Source organism: Hypanus sabinus, chromosome 8 (genome assembly GCF_030144855.1).
Source record: "Hypanus sabinus isolate sHypSab1 chromosome 8, sHypSab1.hap1, whole genome shotgun sequence".
NCBI classification, from domain to species: Eukaryota; Metazoa; Chordata; class Chondrichthyes; order Myliobatiformes; family Dasyatidae; genus Hypanus; species Hypanus sabinus.
In genome coordinates, this window is record NC_082713.1 from 45,028,770 (window position 1) to 45,041,032 (window position 12,263).

The 12,263-nt window shown below is 36.7% G+C and overlaps 1 protein-coding gene across 2 annotated transcripts in view; it reads left to right on the top strand.

Moving 5' to 3' along the window:
- rab41 (RAB41, member RAS oncogene family) overlaps positions 1–11,458 on the top strand; it is a 38,142-nt gene extending 26,684 nt beyond the window's left edge. Inside the window, exons 4-8 of one of the 2 annotated variants that reach the window (XM_059977049.1) lie at positions 819–924; positions 4,522–4,633; positions 5,600–5,693; positions 6,304–6,370; positions 8,577–11,458. In XM_059977049.1, coding sequence (XP_059833032.1) covers positions 819–924; positions 4,522–4,633; positions 5,600–5,693; positions 6,304–6,370; positions 8,577–8,641 — 444 coding nt within the window. In that variant the 3' untranslated portion in view covers positions 8,642–11,458. The remainder of the gene's footprint in view (positions 1–818; positions 925–4,521; positions 4,634–5,599; positions 5,694–6,303; positions 6,371–8,576) is intronic. The other variant, XM_059977048.1, reaches the window with a different exon arrangement.
- Positions 11,459–12,263: the final 805 nt, after the last annotated feature.

The window sequence follows — 12,263 nt, forward strand, 5'->3', positions numbered from 1 at the left end:
GAAAGCTCTACCACCTGAATCCAATGTCCTTGAATTATATTGATACAGCATCTTTGCTGCAGAAATGCTATTTCTCATCTTTGTCTTGCTCTAATAATTGCATTCATATTGTCTTAACCCAGCAATCTTTCTGAGGCCTGTGATAGAAAGGATAGAAGCTGTGATATCTCATTTGTGTTGTCAAATGAAACATAATGTGATGTCACTTACATCACAAGTTGAATTATATGAAATAATAGTAGTTGCAGTGATCCAATAGAAAATTGATGGGAATGTGATTTTATCAGGTGAACTGTTGTTGAAAGCAGACATGCAAAGGAGATGTATCTGTCTTCAAATGTGCATTGAGTATTGAACTAGATTCTATGCTTGCACATTCAATGTACTTGTATAAATTGTAGCTGTAATTGAAGGAGATTCAAGTTCCAAAAATCAAATTCACTATTTTAAATTTTCACAATAAATCCTATGGAATTCAACACCTGATACATCAAATCCCTATGCTTTTGAACAGTTGTCAATTATTTTATTAAAAAAAACTCATGGGATGCAGCATATGCCAGTGTGCAGGCCTTAGATGAGATTGATGTAGAATGCTTGTGGTTGAGCTTTTCAGTCTTTCTAACTGCTTTAATTTGCAACTAAATCCAATTATCATGAAACACAATAGTGGAGACTCTTATTCATATATGAGAGTTATGACTCTTACCTACTCTGAGTGAGTGGCACTTTACTGTGCTGAGTGAGATTGGTCCTTGATCCTGTTCGTTTTCCCCTTGCCTTTTCTGTCTTTGCTATCCTGGACCTGGTCTCTGCAGGTTCGACTGCAGCTCTGGGATACAGCCGGCCAGGAGCGATTCCGCAGTCTGATTCCCAGCTACATCCGTGACTCCACTATTGCTGTTGTAGTCTATGATATTACAAGTGAGTGCAAATTCCTACTACTACTTTCCATTACTCCACTATGTTCCTATGCATGCTGTACTTCTGTTTACCACACAGCTGGTGAGCTTTTTAATACAATAGAGTATGGTTAATGTCCTTGTGCTTTTTATTAATAGCATGATAAAGATGCAGTAACAGCGCAGTATCCCTAATATTGTAGTGGTGCAGTTGCTGCAAATAATGGCAGAACATTTTCAAGTATAAATTTCTCTTCCTCCAAACCCTAAATATGTAAACAGGCACATGTACTTACTGAAATCATAGTGTTCAAATATTTTTGCAGGAAAAAATGCTGCTTTCTCTTCTAATCCCTACAAAATTCAAAGTAAATTTATTATCAAAATACATATGTCACTATGTACAACCTTGAGATTAATTTTCCTGTAGGCATACTCAATAAATCTATAGGATTATAACGTTAACAGGATCAATGTAACACCGCCTGAACTTGGTGTCCATCCATAGTGCAGAAGACAACAGACTGTGAAAATACAAAAAGGAAAAATAATAACAATAAATAAATAAGGAATAAAAATCAAGGCCATGTGATGAGTCCTTGAAAGTGAGTACGTTGATTGTGGGAACATTTCAATAATAGGGCAAGTGAAGTTGGTTCAAGAGCCTAATGCTTGAGGGGCTAACAACTGTCCCTGAACCTGGTGGTGTGAGTCCTGAGGCTCCTGTACCACCTGATAGCAGCAACAAAAAGAGAACAGGCCCTGAGTGGTGGAGGTCCCTAGTGATAGATACTGCTTTCCTGTGATACTGTTTCATGTTGATCTGCTCAGTAGTAGGGAGGGCTTTACCCCTGATGGACTAGGCCATATCCACAACTTTTTGTAGGATTTTGTGTTCAAGGGCATTGGTGTTTCCATAACAAGCTGTGATGCAGTCCATCAATATACTCTCCACTACACTATAGAAGTCTGTCAAAGTTTTAGTTGTCATGCCGAATCTCTGCAAATTCCTAAGGGAGTAGAGGTGCTACCATGTTTTCTTTGTAACTGCACTTACATGCTGGGCACAGGACAGAGGAATTTAAATAATTTTTACTTGCAGTAAAGTTTCAGTGTTTGAAAGTGTACATCATGAAAACATAACAGAGTGTGTTATAATGTTAATCTATCTCCTAATTACAGATGTGAAGAATTAACCACCTTCTGGTCAGTTATGTACCTAATCATGAATATCTTGCAGTTCATATTATCTCATATGTCATTTGCAACAAGAATTACCATAAAACAGTACAGCACTGGACAAGCTATTTATCTACAATGTTGTGCTGATCCTCATGCCAATTTAAATTAAATATCATCTTGGTCCTGTGTATCATCCATGCCCCTCCATTTCTTTCATATTCATGTGTCTATCTAACAGCCTCTTAAACTCAACCTAACTGCTTCCACCACTACGTTTGGTGACCTACTCCAAGCACCTACCTGCATGAATTATCCAACCTTAAAAAAGTGTTTGACATCTCTATGCTGAAGAAAAGATTCGGACTCTCTACCCTATCTATATCTCTCATAATTTTATAAACCTCCATCATGTTTCCTTGGCAACCTCCAGTGTTCTAGGGAGAACAAACCAAGTTTGTCCAACCTTTTCTTATAGCCCATACCCTCTTCTGCACCCTCTCCACAGTCTACACATTCTTCCTATAAAGGCACAATCAGAACTTACTCCCAGGTACAGTTTGACTAGAGTTTTATATAGTATGATTTTCTTACTCTTGTACTCAACACCCCTACCAATGAAGTCAAGCCTTCTGTATGCCTTCTTTACCACTTTATCGACTTGTAGAATCTTGTGAAATTATTTAGAACTGGCAAATAAATATTAGAGCAGTTTCACTGCAATTTTAATTTTTATTGTCAGCATCTCTGAAGAACACATCCTATTTTTATCATTTGGTATCACTCTTGGTGCCTTAATGGTAACAATATCCAATCTTTTTCATTCTTGGGATATAGAAGACCAAATATTCAGTTTAAAAATCCCACCATTGATCAAACTAATGCTTAGGGAGAGTCATATAGGAAACACTGGAGATGGTGGAAAATAAAAGTAAGTACAAAAGAGTGGAATGGATTTGTGGGTAAAGTGATGATAGAAAGAGTTGCAGCAGTTTTGAGCAATTCATGCAAGACATAACTCTGTTGTGCCCAGTGCTCCTGATGTAGCCTCCTCTACATTCCCTTCCTAAATTGGGGAACCACTTTGTCAAGCACTTCTGCTCCATCCTCCAAACATTTTAATTCCTGTTCTGTCCATGGCTGCCTCGTATCAAGGAGGCTACCCTCAGGGTGGAGGAACAATACCATAATGAGAAACCATAACGTATAGGAAACAGAATTGGCCCTTTGGCCAAATGAGTCTGCTCTGCCATTTCATCATGGCTGATCCATTTGCCTCTCAGCCCCGGTCTCTCGCCTTCTCCCTGTATCCCTGCATACCCTGACTAATCAAGAATCTGTCAACCTCTGCCTCAAATATACCCAATGGCTTGGCCTCAATACTCCCAAGTGAGGCCTTACCAGTACCTTATAAAGCATTACATCATTGCTTTTGTATTCTAGTCCTCTCATAATGAATGATAATGTTACATTTGCCTTCCTCACTACCGATTCAACCTGCAAATTAACCTTTAGGAAATCCTGTACAAGGAGCCCCAAGACCAACTTACTCCTCAGATTTTTGAATTTCCTCACCATTTAGAAAATAGTCTATGCTTTTACTTAATCTACCAAAATGCATGGCCACACATTTCCTGATAGTATGTTCCATTTGCTGCTACTTTGTCCATTTTCTTAATCTGTCAACTTGAATTCCATCTGGGTAACCTCCAACCTGGTGGCATGAATGTGAATTTCTCCTTCCAGTTTAAAAAAAAATTCCCACCACCACCACTCTTCTGTTCCCAAGTCTGAACCGTCTCACCTGCCTATCTCTTCCTCCCAGCTCTTCTCCTTCCCTTTCCTGCATGGTCCACTCTCCTCTCCTATCAGATTCTTTCTTCAGCCTTTAATCTTTCCAACACACCTGGCTTCAACTATCATCTTCTCAGCTATCCTCCTTCCCCTCTCCCCACCTTTTTATTCTGACGTATACCTTTTCCTTTTTTGTCCTGAGGAAGGTCTCAACCCAAAAAACATCGACTGTTTATTCATTTTCATAGATGCTGCCTGACCTGCTGAGTTGCTCCAGCATCTTGTGTGTGTTACTATGAATAGAGCAATGATGGGAGAAACCTTCAGCCATCATAGTAACGAGAATGCATTTCAAGTAGCAATTTAATTGAGAGTAGCTGGTTTATTTTTGCCAGATTTCCTTTAATTTCTGTTCAATAGGACAAGTAATTCTTCATAATCTTTCAATTTTATGCAAAGGCTTTTACCATTTTGGCAGAAAGTGATCACATTGCACAGCAGAATGGAATTGAGTTCCACATTAAGCTACCAATGTAATGTCTGCTGTTGGTTAGTAACAGCCAGTGCTAGCATTTAAATTTATCAAATTACATTGATATATTCTTAGATTCTGTCTTTCTTTTCACTTTTTCTCTACAATCTCTAGATTTGAACTCTTTCCAACAGACTTCAAAGTGGATTGATGATGTACGGACAGAAAGGGGAAGTGATGTCATCATTATGTTAGTTGGAAATAAAACTGATTTGGCAGATAAAAGGTAACAGCTGTTCGGTGTATTGGATGTACTTTTATGCTTCCACATGTATTATTTTTTAATTGAAGTTAAAGATGGAATAATTTGGTATGCGCTGAATCTTAAACAGTTAATTCTACTGTAAAACCAGGTTATCAAGTTATAGGTATTCCTCTCCTCAGATCTGCACCATATAATGTGACATCACCAGTTTTTAAGTAATCATTTGTCAAAATTCAGATCTTTGAGTAGGATCTTCAGAAGTAGACTATCCAAAACTGTGAACTTATGTTGACATTCAGCAGTTTTATTTGATTTGTGATATAGTGGTGGCTGCAGGTTTGATTTGTAGTGAGGAGGTAATTTGGGCGGCATGCCACATGGGGTGTGAGCACTACAGGTTTAATAAAACATAGTATTCTTGAGGATGAGGCTCTAAAAAATACTCAAAATCTTGTATAATAAGCAAAGTATTCAGACAGAGTGAAATGAAACAGAAATCATTCTACACCAAGTTAGTAACAAGTCTGCACTTGCCAATGAGATATAAAAATTAGAAAAGGAGCTTGCATGCTAAGCAATGAGATACATCCTTGCAAATTGTGATTGCCTACTCTGGAAAATTGAATTGCCAGTATATTTAGTAATTCTTTAATAAAAGCTTTTTGGTAGCATCCATTTAGCCAGTAGAAGAAGGATACCTACAAATAAACTTAAGACCAACTAAACCATGTAACATGCACAAAAGTTGGGCCATGATTAGAAGCACTAAACAAACTATATTGGTGACATCAAAACTCATTGTGTTTTGCCAACTATCTTTTAACCTTGAAGGGAGAGAGTAAGCAGTTATCAATCATGATGTCTTGGCACAAATAAAGTATAATAGAAAAGATTTTGTTCCTTTTGGTATTTATACAGTTAACTGTATGCTACAATTCCTTACAGTTAGATTGTTTGCTAATTTTTTTTGCATTTACATTGTTGTAGGCAGGTTTCCATGGAAGAAGGTGAGAGGAAAGCCAGGGAGCTAAACGTAATGTACATTGAAACCAGTGCTAAAGCAGGATATAATGTCAAGCAGGTATGTCTGTGAAATTGAAAGGGATTTAAAATTTGACTAGAATTTGATTTGTACCAAACAGTTGTTGCTCTAAATTTACAAACGGGTTATTGTGAAGTATGCAGAGTATCATTTGTGAAAAGAAAACCCTGTTAAATGTTTCCTCACCGTCCTTCAGCTTGCTTTAAACTCTAAACGCTCAACACTTTCCCTCAGTTCCGAAGGACTGTTCTACACTACAAACGATAATAGGTGTTTCCAGCTTATTCCATCTTCAGATTTGTTTTTCATTGGTTTCAGAATTCTTTCAAAAGCTGTATCTAAATGCAATTATTACTTCTCTGTAATATTAACACCCCCCCCACAAAAAATTATTCCTACATTGACTGTTGTTCAAGTCAGAGTTCCTAAATCTCCTCATTGTCCCCTTTAATTAATTTAATTAATGCAAGCCTGTGATAGAGAACCAAAAAAGAACTTTTTAAAGCAAACTTAGGACAGATTGTGACAAGTATAGACTATAGACACTATGTACTCCCCTAAAACTAATGTTATTTTGTTTTCATAGTTTGACTTTTGTTGACCATGATAACCTTTCCCTAGTCACTAATTTTTCATTCTTTTCTTGTAGCTTTTCCGGCGTGTAGCTGCTGCACTTCCTGGTATGGACAATGCACCTGAAAAGAGCAAAGAAGACAGTATCCTTTAAGAATATCTAGTTATAAGTTAGAACAAAGTCATACAAGACTGGTTGGTTGTTTCCATTCTGTCTGTTAGGATAGCACTTAATAATAATCATCTTAGCTAGATTGAGAATGTAAATGCTGGCTTGAAATGTCAACATCCCATAATATGGGATACATTCCTGTTTTTCCTTTTCCAAGTCATGGCAAGATATTGACCTGTTGCTCAGTTAATTGCTTCCAATTTGTACCAAGTTAGTTCTTTTACAAAATTGACTATTTTACTGCTTCCCATTTTGGAACCAACAGGGAGGAATAAAGTTATGAATGTACACTGATTTTCAAATTCATGAGATTCGAATACTATAACAAGTGGTTTCTTTCACTGTTTTTGAAAGATTAATCTTTGGTTCCTTGAGGCAGAGCCACATCCAGTTCTGATTCCTTCCAGTTGAGTAGAACAATCATATCCTGTTTTAATTTTGCAGAAATGAGAATCAAGCTATTTGCCCAAAGATGATTACAATAATGTTTAGAGACTAGTGGTGAGAGGGATGATGTTGGGCAGGGTGGGGGAGGAATTTTGATGAGAAAGTCACAGACATGGGCTGCTTTGGCCAAAAATAGCTGAGCAAAAAGAAAACAGACTAATTTGCTGAACAGGCTGATAATTATTCCACATGACATTCGTGTTTTATTTATTGGGGTTGGGTGAACTTGCTTTGACTTCTGGTGACTTTACAGTAAGACCCTCTTGAACTATGAGCAAGATAATTTTTTTTAATAACTTCCAAGTTTGAAAATAATTCAAGAATGAGAGAACTTTGTCCTGTCAGATAGCTTGGTAATTCTGCTTGGATTCACAGAATGCACATAAATATCTCAAGCAGCAGGTAAAGTTAAAAGACACACTGGAGGGGAAGCATGTTCCCGCTGATGGGTGAGTCCAGAACTAGAGGCCACCGTTTAAGAATAAGGGGTAGGCCATTTAGAACAGAGATGTGGAAAAACTTTTTTACCCAGAGAGTGGTGGATATGTGCAGTGCTCTGCCCCAGAAGGCAGTGGAGGCCAAGTCTCTGGATGCATTCAAGAGAGAGTTAGATAGAGCTCTTATAGATAGCGGGGTCAAGGGATATGGGGAGAGGGCAGGAACAGGGTACTGATTGTGTATGATCAGCCATGATCACAGTGAATGGCGGTGCTGGCTAGAGGGGCTGAATGGCCTACTCCTGCACCTACTGTCTATTGTCTATTAAAAGAACCACAACTTCAAACAAGATGTCAACATGTTGGGGGTTTGGAAAACCACTGCTGGTAATCTTTTGGCAAGGTTTCAAAACAAAGTTAGACCTAGTAATTTGTATGCTTTCATATTAGCATTTTAACTTGACAACTGAAATCGTACTTTTTCAGACGATGCTAAGATTTGGGTGGTCATTGATGGTGGTGGGTCAGCAGTATTGAATGATTGTGATAGTCAAGGTGAACAAGTGGTTAATCTTGTCATTTTTGTAGGGAGAAACAGCAATGAGAGGCACAGGCTACTCATACAAAAGCGATCTTTAATAACACATTAAAAGGGGGGGATCTGACTGAGTGGTTGATAGCTCATGGACATCAGCACTGTTTTAATTTATCTTTTACTTGGGACCAGAGAAATCCTCAACTCTATGCACTAATCTCCTTCCAAACTGATTGCAAACCTACTTTGGCCCAGCCATTAATGTTGTTTCTCTTCCCGGTAAATTTGAATTCCCGCGTGATACTAATGACAGATATAACAGATCCTAAAAATTAAACACAAATTTGCTTTCTCCAAGTGCTGAAGACTTTCCACTTACTATGGCTGTACACTGGACTCCCCCTCTTTTGGAGCCATTTGGCCTTGTGGATCGTATGAACCTTCTCTCCTTGTAGAACATGCTAGTCTAAATAAACAATTTGATAGAGTTCTACAAGTTGCTACTGAGTTGCCCAAGCAGGTTGAATATCATTGAGCCTTACATGTGGTTAAAATACTGTTTTAGAGCAGTTGGCTAAAGAATTTAGCAGAATTTATCAAAATCAATACAAAGAAATGCTGGGGCTACGTTTGAAGAAAAAAAAAGTTATGCAATTATTAGTATATATACTTTGGTTAGGGGTTGCCATGATTATTCTATATCCTTGGTATAGATGCAGGATATTAAGATAAACATTTCCTTAACTCTAGCTACACAGTGATTGACATCAAACTGGAGAAACCACCTGAACCGCCAATCAACGAGGGTGGTTGCTCCTGCTAATGCTGGCACAATCAAACTGTTCCTTATTAGCCAGCATCACCAATTGCATTACAGTCATTGACTAGCCACCTTGCTCCCTCTTAATGGTGTGCTGGCTCGGTAATGTGTGAACGTGCTGCTACCGAGGTGTCAAACACACCAGGAGCTTCATTCAGAAAATTCAATTTCATTTCCTTCAGCTGCATGGTTTATTTAAGATCTGAGATCGAGTTTGATTTTGTTATGTTATGTATTGCACTCTTAACACTGAGCGATGCAGTCCTCTACATTGTACAGAAATGTGTGCACGATGTAAAATGTTTGTGTGAATATGCAAAGATGTTGCTGTATCAGATTTTCAAAAAAGGAAAAATTGTCTGTGATGAAGTCCTGATATGAGTATGAGCTGAGGTGCTGATGTTGGTTTGACCACAGAGAATGCTTTTATGATGGTAGTAGAGTATCAGAGCAACATGTGTTCCACAAGACTCTTGGTATCTAATTGATCTAGAATGCTGCCTTGGGTGATTTGTAATATATTGGAGCAGCCTTCCAACAATCCATTGGCATAGCAGTCTTAATTTTTCTATCATTGAGCAAAGATGCAATGCAGGATTAATTATTTGACATCTTCTGAATATATCTCATGCTTTATCATATGTGCACAAGCATATGGAGCTCAAGTGCAGACGAGGAATGCAGTGGTCTTTGAAGTAATTAAAGATTTTCCTCTGATTAGCCACTCAGTCTTCCTTCCAAAGAAGGCAGTGATTATGGCTTTAGGTACTCTTCAAATAACTAAGAAAAATTATGCTTTATAAATTAATTTTGTGACATGTGATGAAATGGTTAAACAATAGAGAATTTTTTTTTATTACTATTTCCTTAAGTTACTTGGTCGATATCAAAATAGAGGATTCTTTTCAAATAGCCCCAATAGATTTAATTTACAAAATTAATCAGCGATTTTGTATTCTAAACGAATATTTGTTTCATAGGCAGTTTTCATAAAAAGTGTTAAATATGTAGTAATGTTTATGATTTTGCTGAGAAAGGATATTTGAGAATTTTATTTGTTGATGAAAATATCCAAGTGATCACGGTGTTTGATTATAATTTTCTGTATTGAGCCACAATGCTCTGAGACTAAATGGAGTCTTTCTGAATAGCCTTGCTGTAGTTGAAAGGATGTTTTAATGCAAGATCAGTGATAAAATAGAATAAATATTACTTGAAATAACAGCTTTGTACACCGCTTAGTTTGTGAATTAACAGTTTACTAGTAAACATTCTCCAGGTGAGTTACAATTTATAGTTATGTATAGATTCTGCACAGCTTCTGTACTAAAGGCGTAATGTGTACCTGTTTAGATTTAGGAGGGGCTAATATTGATATTTCATGAGATTTGTCCTTTAGTAAGTTCAGTTTTACAGCAAAGTATTTATGTGAATGCCTCAATTTTGGAATCCTTTTAGTGGATTATGTGAATTCTTAAATGTATTTGCTATGGACAATATTTTGATGTAATTACTGTTTTCAACTAATCATAGCTTTTGGCTTACTCCCCCTATAAGACTGTGTGTGATGCACACTTGAGCCGCCCATGTTCCTTCCAGTATAAATATTCTTTATGGGATGCTGTGCATAAGGTCACCTCAAATTGATATAATGTTAGTGCTAATTTAGCATTTTCTATCATAGTCCTACCAGAGGTGCAGATTAAACAGATTCTGACCAATGCTCTTTCTTCATTCTAGCTGCTATTTATTTAAGCCAAAGGGGAAAATATTAAAATGTAATGGTTGATTTTAACTCATTGGTCGACTTGAAATTAACCTAGTTCTGGTAAATATTTTTATACCTGTAACTAGAGAGTATGATATCATTGTCCCCTTAAATAATTAGAGATTTTTGGTTCCAGAAATCCTCCATTTCTATTTAGAAATTAACTGGCATAGAATAAAATGTTAATAAAAAGCTGGATAAATGAAATGAGCCATAAATAATTGATGTAGGATTCTGGATGTAGCATTCTATGCTCAAACATTGTTACAGGATATAGGATATTTGAAAATGATCACAGCATCACTAAAGTACAGTGATTCACTGTGTCTCGTTTGAAATTTGCATCTTTAATCACACTTAAATGAGCAATACGCCCTTATTTGGAAGGATAGGAACACAGTTAATGGGTTGATTTTGTCACTCAGTGAATACTCCATTTGAACTTTACCATGTCTAATCAGCTTCATTCGATGGTGAAGGTTTGTAAGGATGAAGTTGCAACTGTTATACAAAATGCAGTTTTCCTATATGTCATGACAACGATTGTTGGTATTCTAATGCAATCTGTGGAGGCCAGTGATGAAGGATATTCTGTTGAATAATTTGAAAACAGCCAAAAAGAATGGAAAATATCTGCAGGCAAAGTACCTGAGCATCCTCCACCAGTTATGTATTTTTTGAATATTTAGAACAATTGTCTTTTTGTTGTAAATACTTAACAATTATAATGTTCTCATGTCTGTGTATGCATTTGCCAGTTTAAAATCTTTGGAAAGGCAGTAAGACACTAACCCACTCTTCTTTAATGAAGTTTATGCCCTTATCACTTAGATTAGTTCAGCCTGTGTACCTGTGTCTGAAGTCTTGCAAAGATAAATGTCATGTCATTCAAATAGTTCATTGACACCAACTATGTAATAAAGAAGCTACTTATGTCTTCATATTTCCTGTAATAAGTGATCTCATTACAGCTAGTTATTAGATTATTTGTATTAAGGTTGTAAAGTAACATCCTTGTATCACACAATAAAATGAGCCATTTCACCCCTGGTCATTTTTTGTGTCAGGTTTTCCTTGAATGTTCATCTGTGTGCCTTAAAAATCAGGGATAATTGGTTGTTGTGTACCTAATTTTGGATTACAGCCAATAGAAAAAATAGTGAATGCTGAAATTCTGAAACTTGTGCAGAAAGTACTACATTCCCATCAGCTTTTGCAATTTAATGCTCTAATGAAGGTTTATCAGCAATTTGAGACTTTCCTTTCAATTGTAGCTGGTTGCATAATATTTTTTCCCAAAAAAATTGCAACTGCTTTGCTGAATAGCCTTAAAATATGTAGATAGAAACTAGGAGCTCACCATTACATGTTCAGCAAAACTTCTATTTAAGAAAAAAATACATCAATTAAGTGGACATAATTGAATGATTGTTAGTGACAACAGCAAGAAATTGCACGAATGCTTTTGTGGTGGAATCCGTAAGTATATGCATAAATGCATCACAGTAAATACATAAGCTACCTATAAATACTACATCAGATGAATGCCAAATTATTTTCTTGCCTTTAAATAAATAACGCTCCTGTTAGCTAAAGTAAACAAACACAATTTAGAAAGATGAAAATTGGGGTAATAATGTGGATCCTTAAGAACCCTGAAAATGAGTTCTACTGTGCATTCAACAAAGAAAAATATCAAAACAAAAGTGAGATAGCTGCTGGAAACTGACACTTATAAACCTTAAGGATTATTTAAGTTCTGTCCGCAGAATATGTACTGTCTAGAGAGGAGGCAATAAAATGGGTAATTCAGGGAGCAACTGTGCAATTTTCAGTCATAAGAGTTGCAAGCATAAA